The sequence below is a fragment of the Melanaphis sacchari genome, unplaced genomic scaffold (genome assembly GCF_002803265.2).
Source record: "Melanaphis sacchari strain LSU unplaced genomic scaffold, SCAv2.0 Contig20_pilon_pilon, whole genome shotgun sequence".
Classification (NCBI taxonomy): domain Eukaryota; kingdom Metazoa; phylum Arthropoda; class Insecta; order Hemiptera; family Aphididae; genus Melanaphis; species Melanaphis sacchari.
In genome coordinates this window covers 2,609,415-2,629,403 of record NW_020271042.1, presented here as the reverse complement: position 1 = coordinate 2,629,403, position 19,989 = coordinate 2,609,415, and the positions used below count along the sequence as shown (strand labels likewise).

Below are 19,989 nucleotides of genomic sequence, written 5' to 3'. Positions count from 1 at the left end.
TACAATATATAATATTATACATTATTATATTTTAAAGCTTCTTGAAATTATTTTTATTAATTTCATAAAAATCTTCGATAAATATTTTAATTTATTTTATCTTTTTTTGCGTATATAAATTCAATAAGTATAATATAATTATGAGCTCTATATTTTAATTTATGTATATAGTGTAAGTTTACAGCATTAGATGTAATAAATAATAAATTTCGGCTAACACACAAAAAATATATATGTATGACTAACGAGAGTTTTTAAGATAAATTATTTTTAGAAACGCATTTCTTTCGATATTTTATTTCTATCTAATGATCCATTACACTTTATACATAACTATATGAGTATAGTTTCTGGATAAAAAGTGTAATCGTAGAAATAATCGTATTACTCACATGACCAAGAATGAAATTGTTATACAGAAAATAGAAGAATTATTTCGGATGAAAATGTTGTTATATATTACATTAATATATGTACATTATACATATTAGTTCAAATATATTTTGGATTATGTACAAACAGTGTATTTTATTCATTATATAAATCCTAGGGTTGTGCGTAAGCTATGAAGGGATATTGTTTTACCATTTTATTGTATCAGCAAAAGTCTAAAAATAATTAAGCGAACATTTTGTATGCAACCAATTCGTATACTCAATTTAAAGTAACAAAATTACAGAGCTAGTTTTTTTTCCATACTTCCAATTCATTATTTTTTTAAAATGCCTTTCAGAAAATGTAAGTATACTGTATAATTTTTAAAGTTCTGTTAATATGTATTTGTACAATTCGTCGTCAATTGTGCGAAAAGCTAACACGAATCTACCTTCGGTATACGTATATTATAGAATAGATTATACTATATAATATTTTTGATATGGTACCTATTTATGAAGGACATACGTATAATAAATGATATAATATATTTTATACTATAATCGGAACAGTTTAAAATATATTGTGCGTGTACAATAAACTAAATGGTAATCTATTTAACCTGTTATAGTATTTTTTAATTAAAAATTGATTCATAAATATAACTATATATTTTAATTTTATAAAATTAAATTTTTATGTCATAAAAAAAAGTAATTTTTTTATTATAAATTATTTTATTAGCACCCGTAGATTTAATTTATTGTACAAAACAAATATTACGTTATTTTATAAGTATTAATGCATCAAAAAGTTATTAAACTATAATTTTGAGCCACCCTATAAAATATGAAACTTACGTGTTACGAGTTTAATTTTTTGGTGATTTCACAGCTGTCGCATGGTCACAAAAAATATGGATATCCGGCAAAAATGTAATTATAAAAAAAATGCAAAGAAACAGTATTCAAAAAATATACTATATTAAAAAAAAGTATTCCTACAATATTAATATTAAATAATTTATTTGAATGACATTTTAAAAATATAACGAGCGACAATTATTATAGTTTTGTTAACGTATGCGTTTTCAGTATGGTCGTGGTCGCTTATGTAAATGTATCATTCGACCGCTAATGTTTTTTACGATATGGCTGCCAGCATACGCATCACTATAAGCCTTGCACGTTCTGTATGCAATGCAGAGCAAGGGTGATTTGAGCTCGGACCCGGGCCCCTTTGTCCCGGAGCTCATCCGCCCGTTCCTTGAGTAACTTGGTTCGAATCTGGACATGCGCCAGTGTCTCGTCTTTAGTGTACTCAACATAATAACCCAGGCCCACGCATACCAAGAACGTCCGGACGTCTGCGTTTGCTTGCATGAAGAAGTCGCATCCCACGTTGACACGAGTCTTCAACGGCTTGCCGACTGGGAGATCGTACTCTAGCCGGCTCATTGTCTCCACGGTGTTGCGCACTTCTTCCAGTTCCGAAATTTGTTCATTGATCACATCCAGAGCTGTCGAAATCTGCTTTAGGCTGTCTTTAAGTACATCATTGATGAAAATTTCGAACTTGGCTACCTTGTCCTCAACCGATTCCGTTTTCGAACACGATGACGACGACGACGACATCTTTTTATTTTTCACCTAAAACGCATTTAATTAAATAGTTAAATTAATATGATAAAGATGTATGATGTTGTTGTACTTATTTTTGAACGACTAAAAGCCAGGGAATCAACTATAAATTCCTCAAGATTGTAAAAAACCCATCCTACAGAAAAAAAAGAATAATGCAGAGAGGTTAATATATTATTTAATAAATAAATATGCAGGAGATTGAAGTCCTCATGAATTTTTCTTCTTCAAATCAAAGATAACCAATATATTAGTAATTGGTTATGCTAGCCGTTTATAACATATGATTTTTTTAATTTTTAAAGTATTAGTATAAAAATGTTTGCTAATATATAATATAAACTATTAATAAATCGAGTCTGCAGTCAATTACTTTAAAATAACTTTTATCACGCAGCTGTCTTGTGGCCTGTATGAATTTACTTTTATACATTGAACCCATATATTCACGATTTGAAATCAACGCAGTACAACCAATTAATCAGGAAAATATATTTAGGCGGTAATACCCATCCTGAACCCGTATTTCTATATCGAGAACGTGTATTCCGATTAGGACATGGATTATAGGTATACGCGAAAAGTAAGTTTGCGTAATGCGTTTTCGATGTTTTTTCTTTACCTAAAGTGTTATTCCTAAAATATAATAAAAAATAAGACTAACTTGAGGTCACGAGTTATTCAAGGGCGTTGAGTTTTTAATACAATAATTATATTATTGGAACTATGAAAAAATAGTTTATAATCACGTAACTTTAAATTCACATTGAATTCCTAACCTTTGAAGTTCAACTAATAAATTTAACATTTTTTTTTCATTTTATATTTTTTTTGGAAGCATATTATGCGCGTTATTAAAATTAATCAGTCATTAACAGTACTATTCAATAACATTTGTTTCTCTATGCTCGCTACTTAAATCGGGTTTTTGTGAAAAAGAAAATAATAAGTTACAACAAGAAGTTTATATGTATTTGTTTATTAAAAATTAAAAACAAGTAGGTATAGACAACTATAGTATGTTTATGTAGTCTGTGAATTTATTACAAAAAAAAGTGTTTATATTTTTACATAAATCCTTCCAAAAATTCTTCATATGTGTAATACCAATAAATAAATAAATAAATAAATATACAAATAAATCGCTCTATTAATGAAATAGTTTAAATTTTTTCAAATGTTTTCAAATTAAAAATTTAATGTTATAATATTAATATTATACATAATTTAATATTAATATCCAACATTCAACCTGATAGTATTATTATTATCATTTTAATAAACATGAGTAAAAATGTGGGTTAAATGAACAGTAAATCAAAAAATGTATTAAATTATATTTTAATTTTAGATGTTTTCTTCTATATTGATGCAAATTAATATTTGTAATAAACATTTTCATAATTTAAGCGAACATTAAATGGAACTTTCTACTTGTAGTTAATAACCAACTAAAAATCATAATATAGTTTAATTTAAATATAAATTATTTTGTTTTTTATTCAAATAATAAACAGCTTTAAAAGAAGCATACAATTTAAAAAATAAGTTTAAATATTTAATTGTATAAACCATGATAAGAATTCAATAATAAAAATAAAATATCTCAATGTTAACTTTCGAAATATTTTTTATAAAGCCAAAAAGCCTCGGGCTTTAATTTAAATAACACGATATGTGTCTATGTACCAAGTTTTTACTCATTAATTAAGTATTACTAATACAAATTTATAAATAAAATGCTTAGTTTCCAATCAACACAACTGTTATTAATAATAATTCAAGAATATAAAAAAATTATTTTCCATCTACATTACTTTTTTCTTAGAAATAAAAAATATATTTATTTTATAAACTATTAATGCTTATTACTTTTATTATTTCTACGTCACAATATATATAAATATATTAATATATATTAATAACCTCATTATTCGTTATTATACATATACATAATGAATAATGAAAAGTAGTATTGATATTTTATATTATGAGTTCCAAATATAGTACACGTTATGTAAAATATGATGACATTTATATGAAAATTGTACATTTTCTATGGCTTAGGTTGATAATTAGTATGTTATTAGTAATTTCGATATATTTACCTGTACAACTGCTTATCACATTTATTTTAATTTTAAGTACGGCAGAAATGAATAATAGTAATTTAATACCTACTTTGTATTAAAGATATTAAGCGATGCTAAAAATTTAAATACGTTAAATATTATTAAATAAGGATTTTATTTTACTTTGAAAATTCAACTTTTATATTTATCCTGATATTCAGACGTTGAATCAGGTATTGTTCGTTACCGTAATTAGTAAAAAAAAAACAATGGCTTATAGTTTTATACAATAACAAAATTTTAATTGCCTGTACGTGATAATAGTATACTTATAGTATAAAGGTTCATGAACACTATGCATCATTATACTTACATAATAATTTTAAATTATTATGGCAATAACTTAAAAAGAAAAATAATCCAGAACTGTTAAAAAAAAACCATTTAATAATTTCAAAAGAAATACTATATAATATATTACATTAAAAAAGAATGAAATATTATTTTCGTTGAGATACAAATATAATTATTAATAAAAATTCCATTCCATTATACTATTACATTATTTAATGAAGAATAATAGTTGAGTTTAAAAAATATTGAGCGAATTTTCAGAACTCATTTTTATTTTTAACAAACTTTATAAATAGGTATATAGATAAAAACAAATACTTAAAATCTATTGTACTAATATACAATATTTTTAATAAGTAAATAAAAGTCGACTTAAGTATATGACAAAGGCAATTCAATTAATTCCACGAACATGCAAATTGGGATTTATATACACTTTATAGTAATATATTTAAATATCCAAGTATCATTTTTTTTTTTTTTATACTTTAGACAACATAATATATTTACACTAAATGGTATAAAACGAGTTTATACTTAAAGTTATGGAAATAATTTAATGAAAAGTTTTGGTTATTCCCGAACAATTATTAGCAGCAATTATAATACCGGATTACAACTGTAAATAATTACAAATTTACATTGTTTAAAATAGATAACTGTAAGCAATTTACAGCATTTCTGGTTTTATTTAAAAATAATTTCGAAGATGACCATTATTATAAAGTTATCAAAAAAAAAAAAAAAAAAATGTTGATAATTTCATTTTTTTCAAAATCACTAAAATATAGTACATTATATTTTTGTATGATAAATTTAAACATAATACACGCATTTTAAATTTTTTTTAAACTACATTGAAAATATTATAGATTAATATGTAATGTGCTCTTAAAAATGGATATGAAAAATGTGCATTTATACTAAATAAATTGTCTGTTTTAGGATATACGCCATATACGCACTTAAAATCATAATTAATTTATAAAATATGCGCATTGTATTAATGATATGTTTTCTCAACGACATTTACAGAATATATTATATTTACCAACAATATATTATTAAGTTTTTTGATGGTGAATTAAATTGCTTTTATTTTATTTTTATAATAGTACATTTTTATGAAAAATTATAGAATTATAGACAGTTTTCAAGTTAATCTAATCTGAAAAACGATAAATTATACGACTCTTAGTATATTATATCGAAAGAAATCGAAAGAAAGTTAGATAGGTTTAACAACAGTTATAATACTTATAATATCATTAAACAATATGCATGAGATTTAAGTACTTATCCTCAGAAACGCCTTTGCAATAAAATTTTAAATAATACTGAATAGAAATAGGTACCTCCGTACATATTTAACTTTTTAAATGCGTTGTTTCAGAACTTACAATATGCTATGTATTGTATGTATTGTTATAAAATAGTACTAACTTCAGCATCGTTTTATTGCGAACTGTCTTGAGATCAATTTTTTTCCCTAAAATATAGAGTGCAGATATTTTCATTTTTCAATCGCCAATCACACCATTCACCATCATAAGTAATATGTACGTGTGCATGTTGACGTGTGTACTGTACACAGAGTACAGACTGAATGATAAAAACAACCACGACGATGACTTTGTCCTCAAGCAAGTCTCACAAACTTCCTAGTACCACTAACCTCACCCAATCATACTCTACCGCAACACCGCATGCAGCACACTTAATAAGGTTAGTTTAGTAGAACGTTTGTACCCTAAAAGCATAAAGCATATGTGCGTGTTTCAAGACTACGGTAGTAATATTGGAAAAATGAAAAAGAGAATACGTATACCAGAGAGAAAAACGTGTCCAATTATTGCCGGTTTCAGCGACGGCAGATCTCTCACCCGAATCCCGTGGTATAAAAATGCATATAGCTATATACATATGTTTTTTTTTTATATAAGTATGATACATTAAAAATAAAAAAATAAAAACATTACAATAACATAGCTTTAATTTTACACGTGTATACATATATATGGATATTAATTAATCATTATGAATTGATAATTAATAAATTGAACGTAAAAATAAATAAGAATAAAAAATGTACAGAGTAAACGAAATTTTTGCAGACTCAAATATATTTCAACGAACATTTTGGTTTGTTCATAGAAAAAACATTATTTTATTGGATTTTGTTAGAAGCTTTTATCTATCTATTTATATAAGATAAATACAACTAAAAACTGTTGTTTATGGATGATTTATTTGATTTGTTAGCAATAACACTTACAAAAAAATACAGAAATAAATTTTCCTATAAAAAATTACCCGTATTTAGTTTGTTTAATTTACTTATAGCGTATCATTTAACTCCGATTTTGATATTTTGTTAAGTAACTAGTAAGATTGATTTGTGTTTAAATTGTATTAAGACCATTATTTCACGTATTTTAGATTATATGGCATATAAACATAAGAGTAATTAATAATTATATATATATATATTTGTAGCATATTATTATATATATTTCATATAATCAACATATATGAGTATAACATATTAATTATTATATACTAATAAAATATTAGTTAATTCTTATTAAATTATGTACCTAATACAGGTATATAAATGACGAAATGACTAAGATTATTTACAAAAATAGTAAACATTTTTATCTTATAATTCATAAGTGTTTTTAAATATAGCCGTCAATTAACTTAAAGGTAGAATTTTTTATTATACCTATGGAAATACATTTCATGAACGTACTTGAAGTTCTCGAAAGATTATATAAAAAACAATTTTAACTACTTATTGGCTATTAAATCTATATAAGTCCATAGTGTCATTCCCCAGAAATGGCATCATAATTTTTATCGAAGAACTTAAGATATTATTTCGTGTTTGTTAATTGTATTGTTTGAGTTGAATTAAAAACAAACACATAAGTACGATATAAATTTTGTTGACTATTGCATTATTGATTATATTCAATATAATACAATTGTACGTCTTAATAATGATAAATAAAAACCAGCTAAAAAGATAATGTATCTCTGTTTATTACCTATTTTTTTTTTTGCTTTATATATTAAGAAGACATATACTTAAAAAATACCATATTAACAATACATCATAATAGTTATAACTATATGCAGGTACTATCCAATACTATACGGATCAAAAGTATAATGTATACTATATGGAGGCCGTATGCATCATAAACATAATATGTAATTACTTATGATTAAGATTTTTTAAATTTATCGTAATCAAGTTGGAAATTCAAAAAACAACACGTGTGCAAATACCCAAGAAAATAAATAAGTTGCTTTAAATGAATTAACAATACAATGAGAGGAATATGAAGGATTATGTTAACTAACTTCTCAGGGTTTTATTTTTACATGAACATAAACATATTATTATACTATTACAATATTTAAATTTAGCTAGTTTTAAATTCGATGACATTATATGGAAGTTAAATATTGCATATTTTGTTTAACTATTTGATATAAAAAATCACGTAACATAAGAATATACTAATTTAATATTATTATTTATTAATTATCATCAATAGAAAATAAATGCGACTTTTAGGTTCGTTGTAGTGTTATAATTATAACTTTTTAAACGTGATTTATAAAGCTTTTAAAGATAAAAATTTTATTTTTAATTATTAAATCATTGAGAAATATAGATTATCCTTCAAAACATTTTTTTTAAATTTTTTTTTACATTAGTAATCAATTTAAAGAGTCAGAAAACAATTACTTATATTAAATTACTTTGATTAAGCACTTTCATGTGTACATTTTGTAGCTATTGCAATAAAACACATAACAGTTTATTAAAAAGGTAGAATTTTTTTAATTTTGCAGTATATTACACACTCAATATAATTATTAGAAAAATTGATTAATTAATTAAGGTGTTTCTTGCAGCTTACAAATGCAATCACTAATCTGGATGGTAGACATCAAAAAAGGTCCAAGCAAAAAAAAAAAAATAATAATAATAATAAGTCTAAAAATATAAGGCTTGAAAAAAGTTAATTATTAAGTATTTTATTTTTTTTTATAGGTATACACTGTACATCGATTAGAACTATTGTTATTTAGACATAAAAATATATATTTTAAAATAATTACTCAGTAATAATACTTTAGACATTATAACTTATAAGCTATTTTAAAAAGAATAAAATAAATTAAGGCTATGTTTTTGTTCTTTTTAAATACAAAATCCAATAATGTTATAAGTTATTATATAATGTTGTATCTATGTCGTGTAATGTCATATTTGTATCAAATAATAAATAATTAATTTTCCGCCAAGGTTCCAACATATTTCAAGCCAATTAATAGATTTTTTTTATTACCATTAAGACATTGTATTTTGTAAAAGAATATAAAGTAAATACTAATAGTAATATACTACAATTTTAATCTATTCTATTTTATATTTTGAGAATTAAAAAATAATTAAATTATTACGGTGTTTAGTCGCTGAGGGGAAAATTACATGTATTATATATAAAATAAGACTTGAAAACGAGCTGCATCACTATCATAACTCCCCAATTTTGTTTCGTTCGGTATTTTTATTTCGATAACTTAACACGATTATAATTAAATGTTAACACATTGGAGACTAACTACTTTTATTTTGTTATTGCGTTTGAGACGAGCGCCGTTTCTAACGCGGTACTTGCTTGCATATCTAAAAGGACGAGCACCGTGTTTAGAACGGTATGTACAAAAAATCGTTTAAGTATATAAATATTTTTTCCGGTTATTTTATTTTATTGTCCTATACTTTTATAGGCTATAATTGTACCTATAATGAACATGTTGTTATATGAATGTTTCACGTTGTCAATTGTACAATATTCTGTTAATTATAAAATTATAAATATAATGTGTTTTTACTGTATACAGAAAGAAAACATGAAATCAAAAAAAAAAAAATTATATATTATACTATTTTTATATTAATCCTATGACCTATGTCTAGATGTATTTATAATGAAAATAGCAATATAAATCATAATATCTTGAACGACTTTTTGTTTTGTTCGCTTAAACTGTTGAAATAACGCGTATATTACTATTATTGATTTTTACAGTATGATATTTATTCTTAGACTTATTTTTAGATCTATACTCGGAGAATATGACAAAAAAAAAAAACAATTTAATCAGATTATTCAATAACGAGTAAACAACTAGAGAAAATAAAATAAAATAACCCGTCCTTAAAAGAAATAATTGGCGGGAAATGACTGTCTGTATATATTTTACACACATACCACGTTAAACGCGGCGCTTGTCTCCAATGTGTAATAATATTTTTATAAGGATAACGATCTAATCATCTAAATTCTCGACGATAACAAATTATTTTGTGTAATAACTAAAAGATGAAATACACTGTTAGACTAGATCAATTAAGTTACAAAATAATAATAAAAAAAAACTGTATCGTGTATCGTATGAAATCGTATATAGATTTGGATATCACCATGCCATGGATGGAATAACCGGAAATCACGTTTATTCAATGTAAAAACAAATGTATGATACCTTTTAAGAGGTTTTATACTTTATTTAGACCAGTGTGAATTTTATTACCGAAATATGAGTACCTATATACCTAATAATATTATTTTTAATACTATACGTGTTCGAAAAAAATTCGATTGCTTTTAAATCCGTTTGGAAACAATAGAATTAAAAAAACTCGTCTGTAATACATTATTATATACACATCGCACGACTCAATTTCTTAGCAGACAATTTCGAATTTTCAAAACTGTTCATTTTATATTGCGTCATTTGATTGCCACTACAGTGGTATTAATATATAAATATATTATACGACACACAGCGTCGTCAAAATACAAACGGTTTTTACGCTCTAAACGCACTCTATAATCAAGAGGGGAGGTTTTTTCCCATCGGATATTAAAAAAAAAAAAAATTGGACATACTACATAATATAATATTATTATATCTGTATGTTAGAAACGTAAGTCGAGTCCATCACGCGGTCCACCGATGATACGCACAACGGATATACGCCCCATACAATTATTCGACAACAGCTGTTTTTCGTTATAAGTTATAACACGTACGTATTATTGATATTAAACACTAACGAATAACCTATACTATAATATACCCGCGTGTAATAATAATTGCAAGCACAATGGGGATCATCAATAATTATACATACGACGAATCGCATTTGTATTTGGGTGTGTGTGTGGTATATATTGTGCCTGCAAACTGAGACCACGTGCGTGCATGAAAACAAAGGACTCGACTTTTATAAAATATTTGCCAGTTTTCAGGGGTGGGGGTATCTACAAAACAAATTTTATGATATTATTACACACGTGCATGTACATAGTATATTGTATAATATAACTCGGTTTGCGGTTCGTGTCTTGAAAATGAAAAACTATTGTGAAAAAACCAGTCTATTCTTTTGCATATTATATAGCTAATCATGATGATGATAATGATGTTAATAACAATTTTACATTACTTACAGTCATAGTATTTGGTTGGAGAGAGTGCATGTCGTGCACCAAACAATAAAAAATATTTTTTCTAATTACAACTCGATTCGTACTCGTCAATTCAATGGTTTGTATTATACTCGGCCCAAATAAAAGTCTCCTCTTATCACTGGATCGAAAAGGATCTCGTAACAAAGTTTTCCTTTTTTGCCAAACGAATAAAAACAAATCGTTATGTACGACTACTAATAAAATATATTTATAATATTTTAGTAACATTTTGAATAGGTAGTTCCATGGTGAGCAATCCTGGTGGCGAAGAGAAGTAGGTCCACTGTTTTCTAAAAGTCTTGATTCTCTTCGTGAGCCCACCACACGTATGTCTAATTTCAAAAACTTCACTTCTGTCGCGACCCATTAAAATGTTTCCAAGACCAGGAGTCCTCACGTTTGTTAATACGCGTGATGCAATTATTATTACGTATATAATATAAACACACACACACACATACATGTCATGGTTTTTGGACGAAATAATACTTCCTAAATTTAACAATTATTAATTATTGCGCGTTATTATCAATTATTATAGTTATATAGCGAAAATGATGCGAAGTCGCACTTCTAACTTATTCTTTATTGCTGACATTTTTGTATATATTATTGTACATTATTCTCTCGTGTTATCAAAATTAATAATGTATTAAAAAAAAAAAAAAGATCAATTTTGAACATTGTTATGTTTATATTTTTGATGTAGATAAATCTCAAATTAAATTTTAATACATTTACTATATTTTATGCTATATATTTCGTTATATTGGGCAAATTATATTCAATTTTTGTAAAATGTTTGATTTATTTATTATAGCAAAATATAAATCTCAATAAATTGTAAAGGAATTATTATTATTTTTTTTTAATCCTCGTTTAAACACGTTATCGCTACATAAATACGATAAAAGATATTTGTATTCATTAATATTAAATACTAAATAGTATTAATAATTGATTTCTTTATCTATGTCGTGGTTGTGAATATGTTTAACATTTACATATATTTGAAATAATACTTATAGAGCTTATATTATCAAAAAGTTTAAAGATTAATTCAAGTGAAAAGGTTTTTAAATTAACAAACATTCTGAGTATTTGTATTTAAGTATATTATGTGTACATTAAATTGAAGATTTTCTATAAAACAATTTAATGTAATCAATTTCACAAAAAAAAAAAAAAAAATTAAATAAGTCATAAATCAAAATAAGATAATATTTTATCACTTAATAGAAGAGTTATTAATTTTCAAACATATTTATGATTAAAAACAGAAAATAAATTAAAAAAAAATATTTATCTAATTTCAACATTTTTTTGTAGTGTTTAGTATTGAATAATCAATTATCCTACTTCTTAATACTTATATACATACATATATATATATACAAAATGAGTAAAGTACAGTGTGTAATACTACCTACTCAAAGCTATTATTTTTATTTATTCAAAATGTATATAATACTAATTTATAAGATAAATTATTTTGTTCATATTTATAAGTATATTGTTATTATAAATTCATTATATGATAACATATTCAAACTGCATGTATAATAACCAGTTATTTTACTTTTAAATACACGAATACTTTTATAATTTTTAAGTCATAACTATTTTTAAGGTATGTGTTTGTTTTTTTTTCTCGAAGCTATATAAGTACGCCATAAAAAATGGTAAAACAAATCACCTGTAGACAATAGTTACATTGTTAATACTTTAAAAATATATACAAAAACTCAACATTTTATTTAGGTGGCGACATTCATTGGCGCCATAATGGTTTTTAACGAGAACAAAGTGAAGTATGCCAAAATACAGAAAATTGCATTGACGTACCCTTTATAAAGAGGCTTAAAAAAAATCATGAATTGATGTTCGTAAAAAATTTATATAAATAGAATAGCACATTATTTTAAAATATACTACAGTTTCTATAGTCTACACGTAAAAACAAAATAATTACATGAATAAGTTATATAATTCGTTCCTAAATAAAGCAAAAATGGTCTCGTAATAAAAAAAAAAATAAAAAAATCTGTTCATACATAACATAGAGATAATTAGAAACAAGTATGTAAAAAAAAATTAAAGTGTATACTTCCTAGTACACGTGCATAGATGTCAAGTCAACAACAATAAGCACATTTCATATAAATTGTGTCAAGGAACATGAATGCAAGATTTTAAGATATCACGTTGTATTTTTTTACAGCGTGATTTTTAAAAATACGAGTAAAATAATAGTGTACATATTAAAATACATATCCAAAGCACTAAATACTAACTGTAATGCATTTCATATTAGTGTACATTTTTGATGATTAATGATTATATTGACGTTAAGAATGGACGGGTAGAGAAAGGGGATTGAATATTCTTAAAACATTAATCCCTTAAAATGTCCGATATCTCACCAATGATAATATATGGACAAAGTAAGTAAAACGTTTTTTTACGCATAAGCACTTATTGGGATTTAACCATATGGTCTGATAATTCTAATTTTCAGTATATTAGTTTAAATAAAAAAACATGCTAAGACATTGTTCATTAGGATTAGGACAATGAAAATTCGGCATATGTGATGATACATTTTTCATGGTTCAGTTTTTTTAGTTTATTCGTTAAATGTAATAAAAAATAGGCCAACGTGACATGGCAAGATTTTAAGTGAAGTATTGTCAAAGTTAAAATATCATGTTAATGTTACCAATGACATATGGGTAACCATGCGGGATTTTCGATAATTTAATGTATCTCTTAAATTGACACAACAACATAAGATATATATAATTTAACTACACATATAGGAGTAAGAATTGTAAATAGTAAATTCTGTTGTAAAATGCAAAAAAATAAATAATTATATTTCAATTACCTTGAATGATAAATTTGTTAATGTAAGTATATACATATATAAAAAAAACTATGATAAAACGTATTTAAGTGTAATGTATAGCGTAAAATATTTTTACTCAACAAAAGAAATTAGGTATTGTAGTTTAAAATTTATTTTGTAAGTAATTATAATAAAATTATCAAATAAAATTATATATTTATAAAACTTATTGATTAATTGCATCACATTTATTTTGTATTTTTCTATGAACTTGAAAATGTTTAGTTTATGAATTTCTTAAACCTTTTAAAAATTTAAAAACTAGCATTTACATATATTTATTTATTAATATCTATTTACTACAATAAATAGTAATAGGAACATTTTTTTTGTGGCTCATGCATACCAGATACAGCCAAACATAATATTTTCTCTGAATGTCTAAATTATCAAAAAATCCGAGATACCCCGTAAAACCTCAGTAAACTTCTTGTACCAAATCCAAAAACCACCACTCTACTTACAACATTTTCACGTTTATTGTTTTTTTTTTTCTTTTATTATATTATTTAATTTAAGCTATCATTATTTTACTGTATCTTTTTCATTTATTTTGTTAATAGTTAATATTACAACTACATTAAACTAAAACTCCTTATACAAAACTATTAACTTTGTAATATCTTAGAATTAAAAAACGCTAATAACCTTGCTGTTAATGTGTATTTCTAAATAAATAACTTTTTATATATCCTTATTAATCAATTATGTTGATTAATGATTTGAAAATAAAATTTCATTGAATAATGGGTATTTTTATTTAATGTTAATCGTTTTTATGTATATTAAAAGCTTTTATTTTTGAATATTAATAAGTTTATTTTTATTGCGATATGTGATTGCTTATATTAAATATATGAATTACTAATTTTATTGCGCATCTTAACTATATATTAAATTATCGAGTACCTACCTACCTATATTATTAAGTATAATTAAAATATAATATTTGTATTTTAATACCCAAGTAATCATAGTAAAATACACCTTTGAATTTAAATTTATATAAATTAAATGTAACACTTAAAATTAAAAACAGACGATTGATAACTATATACGATACATATATGATAATTTAAGTTTAGTTAAACTATAGAGCATTTGTCAAATTATTCTAATATATGATTATAAATGATTAATTTATTATGGTATGCTAACAGCTATTGCGTTGTTAACGAGCACATACCTACATCATCTTTCATCATTTATGCTGTCATACAATGTATAGAATACGATATAAAAAACACCTAAGGTCGAATGAACAAATAAAATATTTTATGAAATTATATAATAATATGGTTTAATATTGTCGGGTGGGTATTATCTGAGTCAATAAGATTCAATTAAGATTGCAAACACAATTATGAAGTACTTTTGCGAATGAAAATAGTTATTTGATCCTATATTAGGTTAGATTTACCTAATAATAATTATATTACTGGTTTTATATATTTAACGAATGTTTCTTTATCAATGCGTACAATATAATATATATATATTTTTTTTTTATTCTATATATATAATTGTAGGTATTCATCATATAATATTAAATAAAATTGTGATTGTATGAAATCAGTAATATTAATAGATTCGAAAGATTTTCTATTCACACGTGGTTGCTTCTAATCTTGTGTAATTTTCAGAATTATTGATGAAATTAATCGTATAATAATTATAAGAAAAAAATGAATTATGTATCAATAAGACTATAATAATTTAAATTTTTACCATGGAAAACTAATCTAGACATTTGACTTAATAGCTGGTAGGTATGTTTGTTGTTTTCTAACCACGTCATCCGTGATCCGGTACAAATGACAATCACCTATTATTATACTAAAATACAATAAATTAATGATTCTGAAGACATCGCAAGCGCACCAGAAAATTATGATGAACACGCACGCATATACACGGCACGCTAACTATAATAATAGGCACCTATACAATATTAATTACGGTGGTTTGAATGTAAACCGAAGTAACGACAATTCGATATTTTCACACAGTAATATTTTTATATTATGCTTGATTATTATTATTATTGCACACGTAACTACATATATATATATATATATATTTAACTGTGTATATATATGTATGTATAATGTATGTATATAATATAATATACAATACATGTGTAGGCATATAGGTAACCTCCTATAAATATGTACAGACGTAGTACAGTATAATAACACATATAGATATTATATAGATGGACATTCGATACAAGTCTCGTATAATACAGGCCAAACAACAACGACAACGACGGTGAACGGTGCAGTAGACGGGCGGTGAATTTTTTTTTTCTTTTTATTTAAGGATTGAAAAAAATTCTTCGCTCGGCTCACGCACACTTTCTTCCGACAATATTCGTCGTAAAAGGTCGTACACGGTTTTGTAATCTTCCCGATGATTTACAATACGGTTTTTGATGAAACACCAGACACTCGGCATTATACCTTTAGTACCTATAGTAATACGACGTGTGTTTGTCTCGTCGCTCTTTTATACACACTTACACGGAGCGCGCGCTGCACAAACGTATATTTTATTCCAGCGGTATACCGCAGCAATATCTCGTATTTCTGGTGTACGCGGTCATAACATATATACAGGTATATACCGAGCCGGTTGTGTAAGCTGCGGCAGTACACTGCTGCACGTACATACACGATGACCCCGTGTGTTCGAACGCTCCGTGCAGACAGAAGTTTTTCACATGGACGTTTCGAACGCGTGGTGTTTTTTTTTTATTATTATTATTTTTCCATAATTATTATTCTTACTGTTGTCGTCGGGAGTACATATAAATATATATATATATATATACATTGATGTTTCGTTGAAACACAATTAGAATTGCCGGACGGCCATCGGAGATATATAACGCATATGTAATGGCACGAAAAGAACACCAAATGCGCCTGCCTAAATTATAATAATATAATATTGTATACAAGAACAACAGTATATAATAATGTGCGTACAATACCGAACACCGCACACGATCGTGAACGGACAATATGTTATTTTGGTTGCGGAGGGGTCGACCCGTCTGAAGAGGAGGAAACGATATACGGACATACCATCTGGATTTTTTGTATTTAATTAATACCATCCGGCCGGAAGGTCGATAAATGGTCGTTGGTCGAATCGTGATCGATTAGTGTAGATTTTTATTTTTATTTTCAAGATCCGACACACGTACCGCGAACATGTTTTTCAAATAGGAAATATGACTGGTATAATACTGCCAGCTGTAATACTGGTACGCATCTTGTTCGCAGAAATCGTACAAACTCGAAAATTGTCGTTGGGCAAAAAAAAAAAAGAAAAAACCGATTATACCCTATTATATATTTTTTATCATACTCCATTGGCAGTCAAGCACTAACAATTTTTTTTAGAAGCAATCATTGATGCGTATATGAGTATAAATAATCACAGTGCGATTGCATGTGTGCATTTTTTCACGTCATTCTTGTCATTTTTAAAACAAATATTGTTGTTTGGCACACCAGCAACATGGGAACAACGTTTGTCATTTTAGTCTCCAGTTTGAACAAAACCAAACGTTTCTCAAATACCAATGGTAATATACTAAAATAGTTCTTCAATAAGTTGCAGATGTCAAAACATTCCATACTCATAACTATATATTTATAATATATAGATAATCAGTTATCACATTATTAATATGATTGCATTTTCAGGGTTAGTATAAGTAAGAAACTTAATTTTCCGTAGACCATATCACAAACAGTTAAGCGACGTCATTATATTTGTTTGCCATAGTCAATAAGTCATTTAGAATAATTTTTTTCACATAATTTAAAATTTATACTAAGTGATTATTATAAAATAAATATTACTATTAGTCGAAAATGTTTATCCTATTGTCTAATGAATACTGAAATTACGTCACTACAATGTTATTATAGTAAAATGCAGACGTTAATTTTTACTTTGAAAATAAAATAATTCATTTTTATCATCAGCATGGATGTTAATTGGTTAACAAAAATGTCATAAATATAATAATAATTGTTTATTTATTGAAACTTAATGAATGTGTAAATGATTACCAAATATAAACAACAGTTAATGGTAGGTGAATAGGTGAAAAATAGTATTCATTTTTAAAATCTAAAATATATTAATATTATTATACTATTGTAGAAATATTATTATTTAAAACTAGTACAAATTTAACAAAGATCAAACTGTTTAAAGTAGTGGCTTAGCGTGGTGTGTTGGCTGCTTCCAGTTGTGGAATGCAACTGAGAGTAAGTAACGGCCATAGCTACTAGCTCCCGGATGGGTGACCACTCGAGATCATAGTGGTTAAAAACCTTGCCACACATACTCGTACACGTGTTTGCTATCAACTGTAACAATCGTAAAAAAATACAACCTACCGTACCAACCTTACCCTCTACCACACTTCATAACCCCTACAAACAGCTAATGGCCCTAGTTGCCGGGTTTAAGTTCAATAAAAATAAAAATAAAAATGTTGAACAGAATGTACAGTAATATGTACCTACAGTTTTCAATGAGTTAAAATGTCAACGTAATAAATTAAGACATTTATTATAAATTATAATATACTGTTTATGAATATATTAAGGACATTATATATTGATATAATATATTCATTACTCATATATGATGATTTCAAAGTAATGAATCACATGATATCATCGTATAGAATCAATTATAACATTAATAATATTATTATATCCCTACTTAGTAAGTAAATCTTTATAAAATATAAATATAATAATGGTTAGGTATAAGTTATAATTTATGTTTTATTCGTGGTTTATATCAATATTTTATAGAAATAGATCATCAGAGTTTAGATATCTACATTCAAAAATGCTCATGTTTTGTTCGATTTTATAAAACTTAAAAATTTTTAAAATATAACAAAAATGTATAATACTAAAATCATTTGAATTCTAATATAATTGAATGAGGTATGAAAAAAATACATGTTTAAAAGAAATTAATTATTGATAACTAAGATAATTATTTTTGTCATTATATATTATGCATGTTTTAAAATCATAAACTTATCAAAATATTTACAATTAATTATTGTTCTAAACGTTTAATTAAACTTATCAGTGTTAGTATTTAAAATTAAAGTGTTGTGTAATACCTATTTAACTACCATCAAGAATCTGTACCAAGTGAATAATTATTGTATTGTAATATGAATAATTTTTTGATTATATTTGGTTATTATTTAAATTTTAATACTAAATATATAATTTTTAGGTACTATAAAAATATAAATAATATAATAAAATCATACTCAAAACGTATAAAATAGTTGCTGCAAATAAGTATATCATTAAAACGATATACATGTTATATTACATAATCCGTTCATGTCCTATTTACATATATGATTATCATTCTGTGCTAAATCATGATTTATTAATTATTATTGACAAACAAGGAATTATTTCAAAATAGTTTTATCTCTATAGTTTGCCTTTGTTATAATAATGATATTCTCACAGGTACATAACATATTTTTTTTCCAGTTGATTAAGTGCAAACAGCGAACGATCGTGTCTACATTCTGCTCATTACTGATAAAAAATACGTAAAGGCCGAAAAAATATAAAAGAACGTTATTCCACACGAGTTTGTCAATGAGTTCAAATGTCAAAAGGGCTTAAGATATTTTATTTTTGAAAATTATGTTATTTTCACCTTTCGACGTATTCATCATGTATTACATGAACATATTATCGAGCAAATTTATCGAAAGTAATTAACGTTAATATCCTCAATGATTTTACGAGTGTAACGAGTATAGATTGACCCAACTACAGAATGAGTCGCGAATCGATTTTCAAACAATAATGTACCTTAAAATGACAGTACATATCCTATAAACTTATATATGTATAATATGTTTATAATCTGTTATTACCACTACAATAATAATTGAACCATACGCATATAGTTACGTGAATACCATTTCGGTTATTTTCTACCGTGCATATATTATTAATGTTATTATCATTATTCATTACACATCTGAGAAATTT

The 19,989-nt window shown here is 25.4% G+C and overlaps 1 protein-coding gene across 2 annotated transcripts in view; it reads right to left on the bottom strand.

Moving 5' to 3' along the window:
- Positions 1-1,379: 1,379 nt before the first annotated feature.
- LOC112593601 (protein UXT homolog) overlaps positions 1,380-19,989 on the bottom strand; it is a 67,980-nt gene continuing 49,370 nt past the window's right edge. For both annotated transcript variants that reach the window (XM_025338079.1, XM_025338078.1), the window contains one exon: positions 1,380-2,024. In XM_025338079.1, coding sequence (XP_025193864.1) covers positions 1,548-2,009 — 462 coding nt within the window. In that variant the 5' untranslated portion in view covers positions 2,010-2,024 and the 3' untranslated portion in view covers positions 1,380-1,547. The remainder of the gene's footprint in view (positions 2,025-19,989) is intronic.